This window comes from Acomys minous (genome assembly GCF_964271855.1).
Source record: "Acomys minous genome assembly, chromosome: 15".
NCBI classification, from domain to species: Eukaryota; Metazoa; Chordata; class Mammalia; order Rodentia; family Muridae; genus Acomys; species Acomys minous.
Window position 1 is genome coordinate 78,063,725 of NC_140497.1, and position 19,327 is coordinate 78,083,051.

The window sequence follows — 19,327 nt, forward strand, 5'->3', positions numbered from 1 at the left end:
TATTAGTTATAGATTAGACTCTAACTAAAGGCACATACATATGGTATCCAGTGCTCAGAGATTCACTTAACAGAATGGGAGACAGAGGTGGAGGTATGGGTAGAGGCCAAGGCAGAAATGGGGGAAGGAGAATCCAGTGCATAAAGACGACACAGACAGGACTTGGGTTGTGCCTTCAGAGCACCGTACGTGTCAATTTCATGATCCGCCGCAGAGAGAACTCTCTGCACACGCCACAATACCGAAGTTCCCCATGTGTGCTCTCAAAGTAACTGCAAGCTAAGTGCCGTGGATTTATTTTTACGAATAAAAATCTGAAGGAACGCCTGAGACCATTTAATGTCATTTTGAAAACATAAAATAGAAGGGAGACTGAGCCACAGTCTGCAGCCCTTCCCCCTAAAAATAGGGTCATAAAAACACGCAAAGAAGGAAAAATATTTGTATCAACATTTCCTTCCCATTCATTTTAGATCTGTGCTTTCGGATGTGTTTGAGAGTTGGTTGTGTATGTTAAACATAAATTCTCATATATCCTATAGGAAAAGAACGATAATTGGCTAGCTACAACAGAGAGCCCAAATTACTTCCGGTCCAGCGAAACCAGATAGCACACTAGCTCTCAAGAGATACTTAATATCTATACTGCATTTATAGAGCCCTGTGAATCTGCAAGGTTTATTTCTTTTGCTTGAACGTGGGAAGATAATTATGATAGTGCAAAAAAAAAAAACAACCTAATTTCATTATTATCAAAGTGAGTTCATTACCAACTAGGAAATAAGAAGAAAAAAAAAAAAAAGAGAAGCCTGTCCTTAAATTCTCCTTTGAAATTGCTTACATAATAGCTAAAGCCCAATTTGTTATGTTTTTAGTACTTGGGATTTCTTTGAAAACTAAGAGATGCATGACTTTTCAACAATCCAGTGAGTCTCTGGGTGATAGCGGAGTGCTTTTCCTCTGTGCTGTAATTTTGCAGCAGGTCCTGCAAATCTCCAGAAGAGGAGCCCATAGGTGAAAGGCAAAGAAAAGAAAAGAGGGCAGAAGCAACTTTTTCTTCAATAACTTTTCTTCAACCATAAAGTTGAAACAAGTTGGGTGGGAATATACAATCTAAGCACTTTCCTAAATAACTCCAAATTATTCACTTAAAATCTTATGTAACTCCAAAGATGTGTCTTTCCTTGAGCTCTATCTTGTTATGTTATGAAGCTATTTCTATTTAGGTAAATGCATTTATTTATGTATGTAGGGGTTTTTTTGTTTGTTTATTTATTTGAAGAAGTACAGAGTTTCTCTTGAGCCACTAATTAGCTTTTAAAAACATAGTTCCATAACCTTGGCCAACAGTAAATACACTTCTACCCCAAAAGATAGAGAGGTCACATAGAATTTTCAAATGCATTATTTTGAGCTGATGCTAAAACTTGCAAGTTGAGCTCCTAAAAAAGTCCTAAAGATAGATCTGATGTGGTGTTTTAAAGACACGCAGAATGTGACTTTTAAAAACATTCTATTACAGTTATTTTATTTCCACGTGGTGTGTGTGTGTGTGTGTGTGTGTATGTGTGTGTGTGTGTGGGTGTGTGTGTGTGTGTGGGTGTGTGTGTGTGTGTGTACCATGGCACACATGTGGAGGTGAGAGACAATCTGGGGGAGTCCGTTCTCTTTCTCCACTCTGTAAGTCCTGGAAATCAAACTCAGGTCATTGGATTTGGTGGTAAGTGCCTTCACCTACTGAACCAGCTTGTCATCCCTCTTTTCACATTTTTAACTAAAGAGAAAACCTTTCAGTAGGATAATATTATGAGCCACGGCAACATAATGCCTTGTTCTAGTGTTAGGTTAATAACTTCCTAATTTTCCGTTCTTTCGCTAATAGTTTTAAGCTGACACCAAGCTTGACTTTACTGACATAAGACTTTCCAATTAATTATTTCTTGCATTTGGTTTATGAGTCGTTTTGATGTGGGTAACAGTCAAAGTCTTTAGTCTGAACATCATGGTCTCACCTGATCAGAGCTTTTTCTCCAAAGTATTCCCCCGTCTGCAGTGTCTTTATCAACTGTGGCTGATCGTGGCCTTCTGTACTCTGTGTGACTTTTACCTAAAGCAGAAGAAACACTTCAAAAGACAGATCGAAGTAAATGAGGGATCTGAGCACACTCCCCTCAGCTCTGAAGAAGCATCAGAAGAAATGGAAGAGGCTGCATTAGTGGTGCAGCAGTCAGGACAATCCAGCACACTCTGCTCTGATTACAGCAGATATGAGACAACCCTCTGTAAAAGGAGAATCGCCTCCCAAGGGTCAGTTTTTACTTTTATGTTTTTCTTTTTCTTTTTTTTCAATTCCTGGTATATCCCTGGCTGTGCTGAAACTCACTATGTAGACCAGGCTGGCCTCAAGCTCAGAGATCTGCCCATCTCTGCCTCTGGAGTGCTGAGATTAAAGGTGTGAGCCACCATGTCTAGCTCCAAGGGACAGTTTTTAAAATGCGAACCCAGTAATTCTTTCTAAGAGATCCTCAAAGCAAATAATCTTAGTCTTGTAGGGACTTTTGTTGCTTCAAAAAGTCTAACAGAGTCGATGGCCTGATCAAGAATAAGTCTCGGGTGTTGGTTTGAAGTTTGTCCATAGGTAGGCTATATCTTATATATTTTATGGACCTCCAAAACAATGCAAAATGACGATTGGGGAAAGGCTCACAACTCAATGTCTGTCTCAAAGTGAACCATAGGCTAGGAGGGCCCAGCACAGAAAGTCAGGCTTGCAATGGTCTCTGTTTGAGCCAGAATTATTCCAGATTAATAGGTTATAGGTGTTTCACACTGGCTAAAGTTTACGATTGATATTTATGTCACCATAGATTAATATTTTTAAATGATGACAAGTGCAATTCCTTTATGAGCCAGAATCTCTCAGAGAGTGAGACTTTATTCGTTGAGTTCATTCTCCTAAACTGCCCCTCTTATTTGTTATATAAAGACATTTATCCCAGCTCTTAGACCATTGTGCAGATTAACAATCACATACTCATTCCTAAAATAAGGGGGAGGGGGCTCTAGAAACAACCCAACCAGTATAGATGTTACACACAGTGAGGCTTCCACAGAAAATAAGGGAACCTGTATGCAGTTACTGACAAGTACCATATCCTCTGTGGCCAATCACACGTTGCATATTCTGTGCACTCATCCCCAAGCCCAGGCCTTGCAGAGAACCCCAGAGATGCTACCAAAGGTCATCATCCTTTTGTTCAGGGGCTTCTTCCACGGCAACACAGACCATGGCCACACTTATAGCACACCAATCACAGCAGAGGTGTTATGACGTAAGCTTTCCTTAGCACTTACTTTGCCTTTTGCCAAAATGAAGAAGGTGCTCCCTTCTTCCCCTTCCCTGATGATGTAATCACCTTTGTCATAGTATTCCTATGGGAACGGAAAAAAACACACACCATCAGATCAGGTGGAGGCGCATGAGTGAGGACATCCAGGAAACTGAGCCCTTTGTGTCTTTAAATGAGTGTGCACTGCCTGTGAGCTTACCCTACCTGGCATTAATAGAGTGGTAAAATTAAGGAGAGATGCTTTATTGCTCAGCAAGGGGATGTGTGCTTGCTCTTATCTTTTCACTGAGAAGCTTCACTTGCAATATTCAATTTCAGTTATGGGGGCAGGGATAGGATGAGAGAAGAGAGCGAGACAGCAGCCGTGGAGACAGTGTGACTTCACCTCTGCCTGAACTGCAGTGTTTAGCAACTGTCTGAAGAATACACCAAATGTTCAAAAAGGAGCATGTTGTTGCATGATAGCTTGAAAATACTGCCAGTGGGTATGAGGACTGGCACCCTCCATTATAAGTCTTTGTGGAGTAACACGACCCAGGAGGAGTCCACATACACAACAGGTAACTCTGCCGTGTGCACTGCTTCTCAAGGATCCTCGTCAGAAAAGGTGCCAGAGACATCAGGACCTACGTGTGCAGATTCTGTTTATTAGTGTTGATTTATCCTAGCAAAACTGCAAATGACCACTTATTTCTTCTTTGCATTAATTGCTCTGTCGTTCACACATAGTTGTGTGATTTGAGAATTCTTAAGCAGGGAGATGTAGCCACTTGTCAGAGCAAAGGGCAACCGAACCCCTCAGAACACACAAACGAATCACACCTTCTGCCTCGATGTCATCTTCATTTGATGATGTCTCAAGTCAGAGAACTAGAATGGATTTCTTAATTATTTATATAACAAAATGGGCTCATTTGATTTTTCTAGAAGGGCATTATTAACAGTATAATTTCACTCATTTGCTTCTTTCAGAATGGAAAATAAGTTCTAAATTAAACGACTTTAATATGTTTGTCCTTCAATACCTTCCTGGTCATTTAAGCAAAACAATCAAAGTGTAATACGAAAAAAATCTTTATGTACCAAATATTACTCCTCATATCAATGAATACACCTTTTATTCTCATAGCAGAATATAAACATAATTAGACAGTTCAACACCTCTTAAAAAGAAGCATGAAGACAAAAGAACCAGCTGAGAAGCCCAGTTCTGTGTGGGATGTCTTTTAAATGACTGCATCAGCTGAGAACACTGACCTTCAAGGCTAGAGAAGTAAGCTAGCTTTCTGTAGCGGCTAAAACAAACGAGCTTAAAGAAACTCCATTTGCTTAGCTTACTGCTTCTGTGGCTCAGAAAGCCCAAGGACGGGGAGAGAGCTTGAGGCCTTTCAGGATTGAGTTTGAGGTGTTTGTAGGAGCTGTGTTCCATTCTAAAACCTTGAGGAAGCAGAAACCTGCTTCAAGACCATTGTGATGGCTGGCTGGACTCATTTGTGGGCTGAGATGCATTTCCTTCTTGGGTGTCAGTGGGGAGTCAGCAGGGGTCCTCTGCTTGCCGAAGTACCCCTGACATCTTAGAATCAGCATGGCAGGTAGGGACCTTGAAAACCACTTTTCAAAATTCAAATGGCAAAGCAGCCATCAGTTTACATTCCTGAATGATGAGACTGGTCTGTGAACAAGGGACAACGACAACGTCTATTTTACACTAACAATGAAGTTTTGCATTCACTTCACTTAGCCCAACTCTTCATTGTTTGTTTGTTCTGTTTGGTTTTCTCATTTCACGGTTTTCAGAAGTCTTCACTACGGAGAATTTCCATTGTACAGTGGCAATGACTGTGACCCTTGAGGATGACCACCGCCCTGCCACCCAAGGTCTCTTCTTCCTTCTATAAAGCTAATATGGAACATCTCTTCAGTAAAATGGCTGTGTTCTGCCAGATGGACCATGGCTGAGGCTCTGTTCTCCGGTCTCTTGTTCCCATTCCAGTCTCCATCCCCATCACCCAGATGGAGCAGTAATGACAAGAAAAGATTCTGAACAGTGTCCAGAATGTTCTTCAACTATTACAAAACCTCTTATGTGTGCAGAGGTGTGGTTTTAATTCCTGTCAACCAGCTAAGTTCAAAGGGGACAAGCTTGAAAAGGGATACTGAGAAAGAACCTTATTATTTCTTAAAGGGCAGTTTCCTCAGTGGAACCATTGCAGGATGGCTCTTTGTCACCCCAAACCATGGCAGGAAGGCAAATAATACCTCCCAGTATGTTGACAGTAACTCATAGATCAGGAGAGACTGTGGAAATAGGTCAAACCCAAAATATATGGTGGTGAGCACTGGCTGTGATGCTAGACTGCCCAGTATTTGTCCACTGGGGAATGTAGCCAGTCGGCCAGGGCAGCCACCACAACCTAAAAGAAGTGCAAACAGTGTGGTGACTGTCCTGCGGTTACATCCCAAAGGGTACCATAGAAAACCAAAAAGCCATGGGCTCCATCCTGTGCAGAGATGGTTTTCTAGCATTTTCCCTCTGACCTATAATAAGGAATTCACTTTACACATTTGCTGGATATACCTGTGAAGATACACACATACAGACGCTCACATAAAACTGAAAATCTTTGAAATGATGCCTCTTTGATTTTGCAAAGCTGCTGCACTAAGTTGGTTCCATCTATTATCCTGAAAAGGAGATTTTAAAGGAAGAGGTCTGGAAGCCTGAAGAGAGATATAGCATATGTGAAAATAAAAATAAAAGTAAGGAAATCAATTTAGAGCAGACTGGAAAACAACATGAGTGGTTATTAAGATATAATTGTCCGCTGTAAGGACAACACACATCTACTCTTTGTTCTGATGTGTCAAAAGGCAATAAATTGATTTTCTGTACAGAAAGTGTAAGAACTGGAAGAAACACCAAAGTGATGGAGGGAAAGTCCCAAGATAAGCCCAGACCTCCTCACAATCTAGAACGTGTGCTACAAATCCTCATCACAAAGAAGTGTCAATGACAGGCAAGAGGTAACGCATTGACGTGCACACACATACATATAAGCACACATGGACAGCTCATTCTAAAAACCTGTTATAGAGCTGGGGAGACAGCTCAGTCAGTAAGATGGTTGTCTTACAAGCATGAGTACCTGAGTTCAACCCCCAGAGTCATCTTTTTGAAAGCTGGATATGGGAGCATTTGCTTTGTGAGCACTAGGGAGGCCAAGACAAGTGGATTCCTAGGGCTCATTGGAGGCCAGCCTAGTCTAATCAGTGTGTTCAGGCCAAAGTGAGACCCTGTTCAAAAAAGGGGGGATGGTGCTCAAGGAATGACAGCCATGATTGTCCTCTGACCCCCTTACACATGCGTATACACATGCATATATACTTGCACAGTCACCCAAACTATATCACACACACACACACACACACACAGAGAGAGAGAGAGAGAGAGAGAGAGAGAGAGAGAGAGAGAGAGAGAGAGAGAGAGAGACCAGATTTTGAAAAACATGATTAAAAATGGTAATCTCTAGGATGAAGAGGCAGACATGGCGTACTCTACAAAACAGGTTTCTCAATTCTTTTTCACCTCTCAGTGCTTCTCAAACCATAATGAGCATGAGAGTCTCATTGGTGAAAAGTTAAACTCTTGACCCTGAGGTTCTCTGCCAGTTTCTTATTCAGCAAACATGGGACAGAACCCGGGAACCTTTGGCACCCCACATCTGAAGAGGGATAAAGACACTCACATTACTGTGCCCCTCCTCCTGGGCCGCAACTGCAGCTCTATGAAAAGTACAAAGGTGGACATCAGGGTGGCAGGACTAAAGGTCACTGGGTCAGATTCCCGAGCTCTGGGCCACACAAATTGCATTGTTTTTGCACTATTGCCCACACGGAAGCAGATGCTCTTCTTTCCCCGCGCCCTTCACGACTGCCCAGGTACACAAGCCACATGAGAATGTTCACTACCATCCATCCTTAGCACCTCTCCCAACTTGCATCCTGCTTTTTAGGCAGCTGTTGGATAGATCCTAAAGCACAGCAGTGACTGGGCACCATTACTCCCACTCCTGTTCTAGTCAGAGTGTGAGCAGAGGCTTCCAGAAGACGGCTGCCTCCCGGCAGCTCAATGCTCTAGGAGGCTTGTGTTCAAGAAAGCTGATGAAAAACTGAGCTACCAGAGTGTAGGAACTCAGCAGTCTATGCCTCGAACACATAGGATCTGGATGAAAGTGAAGACATGGCTGATCCTAGGTGTGGTTGAAGAGAAGGTTGTTATTGTAAATGTCACGGAGAGTAGAGCCAGAGGCATCTGGAAAGGTCCAGAGCAAGAGGAGGTTACGTAGAAATGGGAAGCTGGGAGAAGGGAGGGAGCCTCACCCTGGAGCCATGGAGAAGTTTAGGGTAAGGGTCAGAGTGAGGAGAGCAGAGAGGAGCCACAGGTACTGAGTGCACCTGGAGGCCAGCATGCTTTGCAATGCTAATAGACAGATCCCCTTTTTTCCACCTTTCTACTTTATACACGCACACACACACACACACACACACACACACACACACACACACACACACACACAGCCTTCCCAAACAACCTCTAAGCAGCAGCTCAAATGCCTTGTTTTCTCAAAGCCTGCAGGAGCTGAGTCTTGGGGCAACAAGCTCTGAGAACTCAGTAGGTGCTCTGTCACAACTCCCTGCTCTGGGGGCTGACTGTGGTGAGGAACTGTTGATGGGTCAGGAGTCAAGCAAAGCTGGTAACTGATGTGCTTTTCTTAGAACTAAGATCCCATTGCTCCCTTGCTAGTCACTTCCACATCCGAGAATTTTCACACATTACAGAGACGCACTTGTTTGCCAGGGATGAATAAAGAACCCTTTATAAATGGCGCTGCTGTCTGCAGAGGCTGAGATGGAATGAAGCCTTCCTAGGATGTTTTAAAAGGTGAAGCATACACACTTGAATTGTGTGCTAATTAATACTGGGTTCAAGACTCATCTATGTATTCTGTGTCTGTTGCCTATAGCCACTATAAATATGTTTAATTGACCATTTGTTTCTAAGGACACCCAGTTCTCATATTTGCTGTCAACATGGAATTCCCCTCTGATGAATCAACTCTATTAGTAGCATATTAAAAACAGATTTCTTTGGTTCACAGCAACAACAAAAATATGTATGTATAGGGCTTCCCTGGCCTGAAAGGAAAAATATCTTGAGAAATTGAGATGAATCATTAATTTGTAACATCTGTGATTGGTTTATATCACATTGGGAGAATCCCAAAGGAATACAGGGTACACAGGCTAGTTGAATCTGATTTCATATCTGAAGCCTCCCTGGGCACAAGAGGAGAGGCATGGTGTCCCCATAGCCTGTCCTTGGCAAACTGCCTCAAAGGCTCCTTGGAAACTTACTGGTGTCGCTTAGGTTTAGGATAAAATGGCCCCTGTTTCTTTCTCAGCTCATAGGAGTTTATGTTGTACATTGTGATGGACAGGGGCATAAAGCTGTCAAAAATCAGATGGGCGGGGCTTTTAAAAAAATCCATCCGTACTGAAAACAGCTCTGTAGAAGCATCACACCCAGCAATGATACCGCCATCAATCCCGTATCTCCTCTTAATTTCAGAAAAGCCATTTTGGTTTCAGTGAAATCGATACCCCCAAACACACACAGGCTGTTCACTTCGAATTGTAATCTCTGAAAGCTGAAGAGCTCTTCATAACCTGTGTGTCATTAAAAACCGAGTTATGTTACAAAGTCATTCTTCACAAGAAGGCTTGAGGAGTCCTTAACCAGAACCAGCCTGCTGGGGGATGCCAAGAATAAGCTTAAGAACACTTTCCCATCTGTCATTTGCTTCTGGATTTTGAGATAGGTAGAGTAGTCAGGTGTGACCTCTTCACATGTGTTTCCACGGCGGCCCAGAGCGCTGAGTGTGGAAGCTGCATGGTCTGGCTCCCAGGCACCGCCCTCCCACCCCGCCCCCCCCACCCCTGCCCCACAGCACCAGCTTGCCCTTTCTGTACCCTGCTTCCTAATTTATGCCTCACCGAGCCCTTTATATTGTTAAACTCGGCAAGGGATTGTGATGTTAATTGAAGAAAATCAAATGCCTCTTGAATAACACAGATAAGTTGTATACAATGCACTAAAAAGATTAAAATATGTAAATCGTATTTCACTTTACACATGCAAATTCCATTTCTTCCTGCAAGTTCCAAGGCTACCTAACCTGTGCTGGCTAAGATTTCTCACAGTCGCAAGGCTCCTGGTCTCTGTAGTTTAGTGTTCGGCCATCTTTTCCTCTTTATTCGTTTACAGTACTAATAATGTGCCTCGATTATAAAAGCTTCTAATGATATTTATTTTTACTTTAAAATTTCTTACCACCTCCAAGCAGTCAATGATCTTGGTTAGTTTATCTTCAGGTAAATTCTTCAGCAAGGAAACACTTCAAAATTAAAAAAGAAATCTTAAATTAATTATCTTTTCTCATTAAATTTTTTTGAGAGAGATTCTCACTATGTAGCCCAGGCTACCCCTGAACTCATGATCCTCTGGCCTCACCCCTGTAAGCACTGGGATCACAGGCGTGCACACTACACCCAGCTTTTACTTAGTTATGTCTTGAAAAAACTATATACTTCATATATTTTCATATATATTTCATATATTCTGTATTTATGAAATATATTTCATATATCATACACTTTGTACATTCACATATTCCACATATATCATATATAGTTCATATATTCTAAATTCTTACAGTCACACACTATTATAATGCAATGCACTTCAGTTTTTCCAAAGTAAGCATTCAAGTAGGAGAAAGCACAGAAATAACCAAATTTCTGGACAACTGGAAATCATCCGTCTACACTGTACTGTCTGAGCATCTGTCACAGGTGCAGAAATGAAGGTGTGAAAACACTGCAAAGGGAACAAGCGCAGTCTGTCTACTTGAAGAACCCGGTTCACACTGCTGTTGGTGTCCTAAGTGACTCACATAGGGAAAAGGTTTGTCCTAAACTTCTCAATGTCTCTGATGACTTGTTCTATTCAAGATGAATAACCCCTTGTAATTAAGTAAAGACTGAACCCATGGGAATGGGAAAATTACCAGTGACATATTCTTTGATTATTAATATTACTGTACTGTCTTTTAAAAAGCAGTGTTTCCAGAGGTAGGTAACAGAAGCAGCTGTGCTGAGAGTGAAATCAAATACTGAAACCCATTTTTTTTTTAAATCATGAATTTCCCTCAGTATGATTAACGAACCAATATAATTATTGCATTATATCAATTTATTTCTATTTTACACACTTTTGAGACCATTGATACAAATTCTATAAACGAATATTTCTCTATCATTTGACACCCCCTACAGAAAAAATTATGCTATTCCTAAAATACATGACTGGATCTTGTGAAGGCAGGGGGCTAGGCAGATTCTTGCACACAAACAGCATGGGACACTAGGCCAGAAGACAGCTTTAAGAATGTCTGCATTGGAGTTGTAAAACACCAGATTGAGCCCCAGCTAGAGAACAGATAAATGCGTGCGAGAGGTAAAGAACCAATGGGTTGCAAAATAACACCATTCTTACCAAGTTCAAAATGGGTTAAATCAAGTCATAACCACAAAGAATACCAAAGGAATAGTAGACCACTGAACTTCCAAACGCAGCCTCTCCTGACTTCAGAGATGCACAGGTACCTTGGGAGCAATGCTAACTTCATGGATATTTATTATTTATTAATTTAAATTTATTTTAATTGAAATACATATATATAATCAGACATATTTATAGGCTACTTGATGGTGTTTCTATACTTGTATATATATTTGCAATGTTTAAATGTGGGTAAACACATTCTACAAGAATTTATCATTTTCTTCTGGTGAAAAGAAACATTCAGAATACCTTCTTCTAGCTTTAAAAATATATATGACATCGTTATATGTGCAATCACCTTATGGTGTAATATCACAACTGTTTACATCCTGTCCGCTCCTAACTTAGCAGCCACTGGCCAGCGTTTTCCCATCCCTCCCTCCTCTCACTGTTTTAAGCATCTGGGAAGCCCTTTCTGCTGGCAACGTCTATATTTTCCTTATTCGTTCATGGACGGATGGCCAGTGAGATTGTATCTATTTCCTGTATGTTCTGGATGGTGCTGCAAAGAACACGGAGACATAGACGTCTCGTCCAACATACTGATCTCAGTTCTTCTGGAAGCTTTTCCTAGTAATGGGATTGTTAGCACTATGAGGCTTTACGATTTGCATATATACTACAGGCCTTGTATATTGCACGCCATATTTAAAAACTTAAACATAAAGAGAGCTTATTATATATGATGAGACGAAGAAAACTGCACTTCCCTCGAGTAGCACCTCCCTCTATTGTTAAATGGCAAAAGCAACTGGAACTCAATTTCCACAAATTTGTGAAAGTTTTTTTTTTCTGGTCCAAACGACTGGGATATATGACTAGTGTGCCTGTCACCACTGGGACTGCTGGGTAAACGGATGAGGAGCATCTCAGCTCATCTCTCCTCTGTGAGGACAGAGGTCAGGTTTACCTTGTTCACCACTGAATCCATAAATATTTGGTGTCTGGAAATAAATGTTTGTTGAGTGAATGACTGAAATAACAAAAAGAAGGTTGGAGAAAAGGAATAGGCGCTGATTGACTATCTGGGCTCCTTCGCCTCAGAGGAAGCATGCAAGGACCCAAGGGGACTACTGCTCTGCAGAAGGACTTAGGTTCTATCTCAGACAGTCGACTGGTTTATTCCTGTGTCCCATTTTTATCTCGTGCATACATGTGGCTTATTTACCTTAGATGTTGGCCTGGCGCATTCAGATGCAGAGTTTTGGGATCCCTATATTTAGGTAGACCCTACGACGTGACGGCTAAAGTACGTGATACCTTGTCACTTACTGCTACTCTTACTCAGGAGTCATTTTTGTCTCTAGGAGGGTATCAGAGAGATGTTCTCTATGAACATGTGCGCTGGCTGTGGTCAGCTGATTGTCGGTGTGATCCTGCAGAGCCTATAATTTCTCACTAAATGCTAACCCTGGATAGCCCTGGATAGCCCTGGATAGCCCTGGATAGCCCTCATGCAGCTGCCTTTCCAGGCTGCCTGCAGAAGGTCAAAGTGCTAGGGTGTACTTAGAAAAAAATTGAAATTTACTTCTGAAAGTCACATGATGTGTAATTATTGTTAACAGTTATCCTAAATATATTTCACCACATTATGTGTCTCTCAAATTCAGAGGCTATCAAAACTCTCACAGGTGATACAAAACTGGTGAGTACACACTCTCAAAAAGAGATATCTCCTCAAGCTCGCTTTTGAAATTATACAGACATTTATTTCCATATAAGTTGACTCAGTCGTGATGCCAAAATACAGAGCATTTTGCAAAATGACAGATCCTTAGAAGGCAGTGTGGCTATGCAAATGAGAAAGGTACTGTCACTTGTAAAGTGAGGAATAGTAAAATAAATTAATATTCCAAGTGGGGCTGGTGAGACAGCACTGGCTATAAAGGAGCTTGAAGCCAGGATTGTCATCTGAGTTGGGTTCCATGGAATCATGTGGTAAAGGACAGACCCAACAGATGAAAGTGGTCTTCTGACTTCCACACATGATGTGGCACACATGTGAGCATGTGTGTTTCCACACATGTGCATGCACACACACAAGGAAATAATTAAAATGTAATAATAATGACTAATATTAACATTAAGATAATTAGCCTTTTGGTGTACACTCTCAGGTCATAAATCTTTTCCAAAGCCCAGGCAGAAAGCACAGGTGAATTCTTAAGGTATTTTTGAATATTTTTATACTATGGCTCCTTAATGCAAAAGTAAAAAAGAATAGCAAGAAAGTAATTCAGCACACAAGGCCAACAGGAGTAAATGTAATTTTTAGTATCTGCCACCATTTATTGCAAGCAATTAGATTTCCTCACTTTAATAATATATAAATTTCTTAAATGGGGGAAACTGTTAGGGAAATCATTACTTCAGCAGAAAATCAACCTGACCATAGAGTTGTTGCACTTTCCTCACAGGGCTATTCTTACCTTCTGAGGAAGTTTCTGTACTGCTCATCCCTGGCTTGCGCTGTTCTCCTCATAATGTTCTGGAAAACCTCTCTGTCTAGCGCCCATGTTTTAACATTGGTAATAGCTTTAGAAAATTCAAGAAAAGAATACAACAGTGTTAGCACCAGACACCCCCCCAAAACGTCATTCCAAAATGTAAATAATGAACACATATTTATTGGAAATGCATTATTTAAGCAGGCAAACAAAAGGAAGCAATGGGGCAGTGGGTAACTTTGTACCACTTCAGCTTTGGAATCTACCAGGATTTGGAAATGGGTCGCAGAACATTTCTTTTCTGATTATGTTTGGGGTAGGATAATATTCAAATGATTTGTTTGCAATTTCCAGTTGTGTGCTGCATTCACCACACACCACAGGATGTGCTTCTCTGTCATGCCAGCCAGCCTACATTCGATCCCACACTAAAGAGTTAATAAGCAGGTAATTGGAAATTAAAAGTCTCTGCATGCACATGTATGAATGCATGTCTTCTAGGATGTTAGACACCACTGCCTTAGAGCCAATAGAGTCTAAGGGTCTCTATGGTTTCTTTTGTATAAAATGTATACAAAGGCTTTTTAAAGCTTAAACAAAAGAAAATATGGAGGCAAAAAAATTTTATGTGGAAGTCATTAAATGCAAGCATAACATCCAAAAAGATGGAACAGAAACAACTTCAAAAAAAAAACCCAATGTCTAAATACATTATGGTTGTAAGGTTAAAAAAAATATGCAGGAGAGATGGCTCAGTGGTTCCGAACACCGTTGCTCTTGCAGAGGACCCAGGTTTGACCTCCCAGTACCTACACGGTAGCTCAGGTAGCTCACAACCATCCATACATGGTGTACATACATGCATGCAGACGAGGCATTCATACACATAAAACAAAATAAATAAGCCTAAAATTTTTTAAATTAAAAGCTAAAGTTTTTTTAAACCAAACAAAAAGAATAATAGCCTGAATCTAAATGTCACCCTACTTCAAAAGTCTTGTTTAAAAACACATCCCCATCCAGCCTGATGGTTCTTCAAGTCCGAACGGGAACCTTACAATCCGCATTTCCATCCAATGCCTCATGAGTCTTAATCCATAGCACCCTATGTAACCCCATTCCTAATGCCAGGAAACAGCATTATTTAAGGACTTCTGAAGATAACCCAAGACTATGATGGGCGGGGGCGGGGGAGGGGGGCTTGAGTCATTTATATCAAAGCCTCCGCATAGATCTTTTTATTGCAATTGTGTTTCTATCAAGAGCCTATGGGGCAAAATGAGGGACAAAACGCCCCCAAGCTTGGCTTAAGAGACACTTTGGATGCAGTGGCGGTTCTGAGAGCAGCTTGTCGCCTCTTACCTTTCACAGAGGCAGTCCGTGTACAGTTGTACAGAATCGCCAGTTCCCCAAATGTGGTCCACATCGGGATGGACGACAGCAATTTCTCTCCTTGGAACACCTCTAGTCTACCCTCTGTCAAGTAGAATTTAAGAAAAACATAAATAATCAAAACATACCTGGGCTGCATAAAAAAAAAAAACAGAAAGCATACAAAGCATGCAGTTAAGACTCTTATGAACCCAATTATAGCAGAATGATTAAAGATCAGGTCTGAGATCAGATCTGCCAAGAACTTACCTTGAACATCCATCATGGGAGAGGATAGTGTATTTCATAAATTTATCGTGAGAATTAAATAAGTGAATGCAGGTACGGAACATAGAACAGTATTTAGGACAGGCTAAATGTTCTGTAAACACTAACAATATTCATTTAGCCCCATGAAAAATGGAGTGCCTAAAACCATTTCTACCTTACTAGGAGCCCAACAATCAGAGTGCCTTGCAGTGAGAGAGAGAGAGAGAAGACTCCCCAGAGCTACGATACCCTGGCTGTTGGGCCAAGCTACCTAGTTCTTCATCTGGATTGGATTAGCTATTGGTTGTGTGACCTTGGCTATGTCACTTCTTGGCCCTCGGCTGCTGAACTGTTTCTGGTGCATTGTCTATTCAGTCAAAAAGCTGGGGCAGAGAAGGCAGCATTCTGTGTGCAAACTACCTACAGTTGTTTTGCCCAGTAAACCTTCTTTTCTTTCCTCCTCAGGAAAATTTTTTACCTAAAAAACTTAATTTTTTTTAAAGGAAGAAAACAATGCCAGCCTTTCTTTCTCCTGCTCCCAAGTAGCGCAGGTCCCTGTGTCGTCCACTAAGCTCAGCAAACCCGATATATGAACCGACATTGCTCCAGGAGCCATTACAGGTGTCAGGCAAGAGAAGCAAAGGTGTTTTACCGGAATAGAACTATAGTCTAGCAAGAAAAAAAAATCTTTTCTTTTGTTTCTAAATTCCACAGATTAGGCATGCAGTTTAATAATTTCTTATTACAGCCAATTCTAACTCCATCAATATCACTTAGCGGTGCTATCCAGTTGATTCCCTGGACCTTAATACACGTTGAGGTTCTTTTCTTAATTAGTTATGGCTCATGAGATTTGAGTAATACTGAAGAATTATATGGAATATCAAGAGTTTAAGCTAACGAGGCTGTACTATTTGCTATTCGTGCTGTATCTTATAAAGGAGAGAATTTTAATTATCAAATTAATTCTCTCAGGCAAATAATTAAGCCAGGCACCTCAGTCCTTAGATGCCACCATAATTAATTCAAATAGGAAGCCATCCAATCTTCAATTTGATGTGCGCTGTATGTCTTGGTCTCAATAGCTGTGGTACTACTGACGCCTGGCTAACCTCTTCTCTCCACGTGTCTGTCACCAGAATCACTGGCAAGGAACAAGATGGGGCTGGCGTGCGTTTCTTGTCCTCTCTTAGCAGGTTCCATAAATATTTGTTGACTTAATGACCTGTCTTCCCCTGTCAGAGTGCTCCCATGGTGCTAAAACAGATGTGAAATGGCCAAGAAAAAAAAAGTTGTATGAAGAAAATATTACTGTGGGTCATCTCTCCCTGTGAGAATCGAAGGCTGGCTAAATTAATATTGTCGCTCACTACAGGAATAGAGTTATTGCTCAGGAGTGACAGAATCATTTTGAGGTTGCCTTTAAAGATCATATGACAAACAATACACAAATAATTATAAAAAAAATAAAGCCAATAGGCTTCTAGGGTCAAGCTACGAAGGAACCACCCTTGGTTGCATTGTGAACAGGAAAATGCGAGTGCATTAACGTGTGTAGAGAGGCAACTTCTAAGGCCATAGGAAACAGGAAAAGCAATATTGCCTGGGTGTTCAGATTGATCGGGAACCATATTGCAAGGCAGAAGTTCGCTGCATCAATCAGGGTACCACACCACCAGGGTGAGGAAGTTTAATTTTCTTTCCAAAGAGTCATAAAGTTGAAGCAATCCAGGACTTTACATGGCACTCAATAACCTCAATCCCTCGCCTAGGAATTTCTTGCTTCTTTATATTTAAAAATTAGCAAATATTTAAAATTTTACCCTGGGCCTGTTACTATCTCTCAAGCATCTGTGTCCAAACAACCATAAAGACTGGAAACTAAGTTACTCTAAAACTACTGGTTTAGTAGGTGTGGCATTGATTTGATTTATTTCTTAGAAAGAAACCTAAGTTATCCTTTGAAATCATTGGTTTACAATCCAAATGACTTCCAAAACCACAAAGATAAATTCTCCTTGGTACCATTGTCAAAAGTGTCCATGTCAGCAACTACACCTGAACTAAATCTTTTCAGTGAGCAGCATTGTGACTCAGTGTGTGGAGCTTGGAGTGGGATTTCCTCTCTGGACTTTACACTGACCACTTAGGAGCAGTGAGGCTTGGAGTGTGTGATTTAACCTCTGGGGGGGACATCGTGAGAACTGGGATTGCTGTTATAGGATAGGTGAAAGATGAAATGACATCTCTACCAAGTGCTCAGTGGGATATGAGACGTACACACAACGCCTTCCATAAACACTGGCCACTGCATAACCACAGCAACCAATGTCCCCGTCTTGCAAAGTCAATCTGTTTATTTTCTACAAATAGAACAAGCTAATTTTGCTTTCAAAATGTTTGCAGAACAGCCAAAATACACAAAAGCGTTTCATACGTCAACTCAAAAAGTATCTGTATAACTCACCAGCCAGCACAAAGATATGGTTTCCTGGTTCCCCTTGCTTGATGACATAACTGCCCTGCTGATAGCTCCTCCCGTACATGCACTCCACCATGTCTTTGATCTGCTGGGGATCCAATCTCTTCAGAAACTGGTTCTTATTGAGGGCGTCTGTGATGAGCTTTTTCTCACTTGTTGGGCAATAGCAGAAAATAAATGGTCATTACCACCAATGGAGAGCACGAATGATTCACCTCACTCTGAGTTTTGCTATTATGATCTACAGATCTACATGTTCATAATGTTTTTTGCAAGGACTTATTTGTTTCTCAGTCTCCCCCAAAATTTCACGGATATAATTACCATATATTATATGTCAAACCCATAAAAATATCTTTAAATTTTTTTCTGGTAGCTACATATCAGTTTAGTTATCATTTATAATCCCATCTCTCAATGGAAAAATCCGCTGTGCTGTGTCATTGTTACATGGAAGCAGATCTGGAAAACAGGAAGAAGTTGTATTTGTGAGATTGCAAAGCACTATTCCTGCGTCGATGCATGTGTGCATCCCTTTGGTGATGCACTTACGCATGCGCAGTGTCAGTGGTAGTGTTCTTTTACATTCCTCCAAGATACTTACACCTATGTTTTATGAAGAAGCAGAACAAGAGGTAAGAAGCAATTCACCCCTCATAGGCTTTAAATCTGAGTCTGTGACTCTGCCATCTCTGCTACATCCATTTCCTCCTGAGAACAAATCCTTAGGTTTGATTGACATGGACGGGGTTGGGGGTGGAGGGGTGGGAAGGTGTGAAAGTCAGGCTTTGCTTAATGGGTTTTTTTCTCTCTCTAGGCATGCCTGTATTGGAAAGAAACTTCATTTTCAATTCTATAAGCCTAGTCACTGCTCAAATTAAAGTCTTACTTACTGACAATCCCAGCATCCTCTGCCTTCTCAGAAGCCACTCAAAAACAGTCATTCAACTGCCACGCGTTTCAGATGTTCTAATTAACATACTCTGGCATGCATGTTACAATGCCTTGAGCTGAAGGAAAAGTTGCTTCATACGCCATCAGAACTTTTTCATAATCCAGTTTCTGACAGTGTAAATTTTAATGGCCTCCCACTGCCCTACCCTGCATCACTCACTCACATGCCCTTTAACAGTTGTCTTATGTTTTTTTTTTCTATTTGGAAATTAGTACCATTTTCCTATATACAAATGGTTCTCAAACATAAGCTAAGACTTCCTAAAATTAGTGACTTCCCTCGTGACCTCATCCAATCCATGGGAAGGAAACAGATGCTGTCTTAAGGTAGGAACCCCTTCCTCCTTAAAGTTTCTTTTCCATCTTCGGAGCCACCTTAAGAACGCTCTTCTCTTTCACCTAAACCACCACAGAATTTTATCATGTCTAATTTAGATATAGAAATTACTTGCATTTATCACAGATAAAAAGCATCCTGCAGCTAGAACAGAGTACACACCCAAGCAAACTCTCTCCCAGATCCAAACTCTACACACTTCAGCCAACGTGTCTGCAGGGAGAGCAGCCATTCTGGAGCCGCGAAGCCTCGCTTAGGGCTCCCTGCTTCAGCAGCAGCTACGTCTCTCTGCGTGTACCCGCCATGAAAAACCACATCAGTGCTGAAACCAGAGAAACAATTAGCTTTATACCCTCTTTCGTGGCTTGACATAAAAACATGCGTACATTGTAAATGCATCCATGTATGAGGGAGAAGATGTAAGTTATTTTT

The 19,327-nt window shown here is 41.1% G+C and overlaps 1 protein-coding gene across 2 annotated transcripts in view; it reads right to left on the reverse strand.

Moving 5' to 3' along the window:
• The window catches only part of PRKG2 (protein kinase cGMP-dependent 2), a 100,833-nt gene that overhangs the window by 47,875 nt on the left and 33,631 nt on the right, over positions 1–19,327 (reverse strand). For both annotated transcript variants that reach the window (XM_084758722.1, XM_084758723.1), the window contains exons 3-8: positions 17,590–17,756; positions 14,844–14,957; positions 13,464–13,569; positions 9,742–9,805; positions 3,355–3,432; positions 2,013–2,107 (exon numbers count right to left, since the gene is read on the reverse strand). In XM_084758722.1, coding sequence (XP_084614848.1) covers positions 2,013–2,107; positions 3,355–3,432; positions 9,742–9,805; positions 13,464–13,569; positions 14,844–14,957; positions 17,590–17,756 — 624 coding nt within the window. The remainder of the gene's footprint in view (positions 1–2,012; positions 2,108–3,354; positions 3,433–9,741; positions 9,806–13,463; positions 13,570–14,843; positions 14,958–17,589; positions 17,757–19,327) is intronic.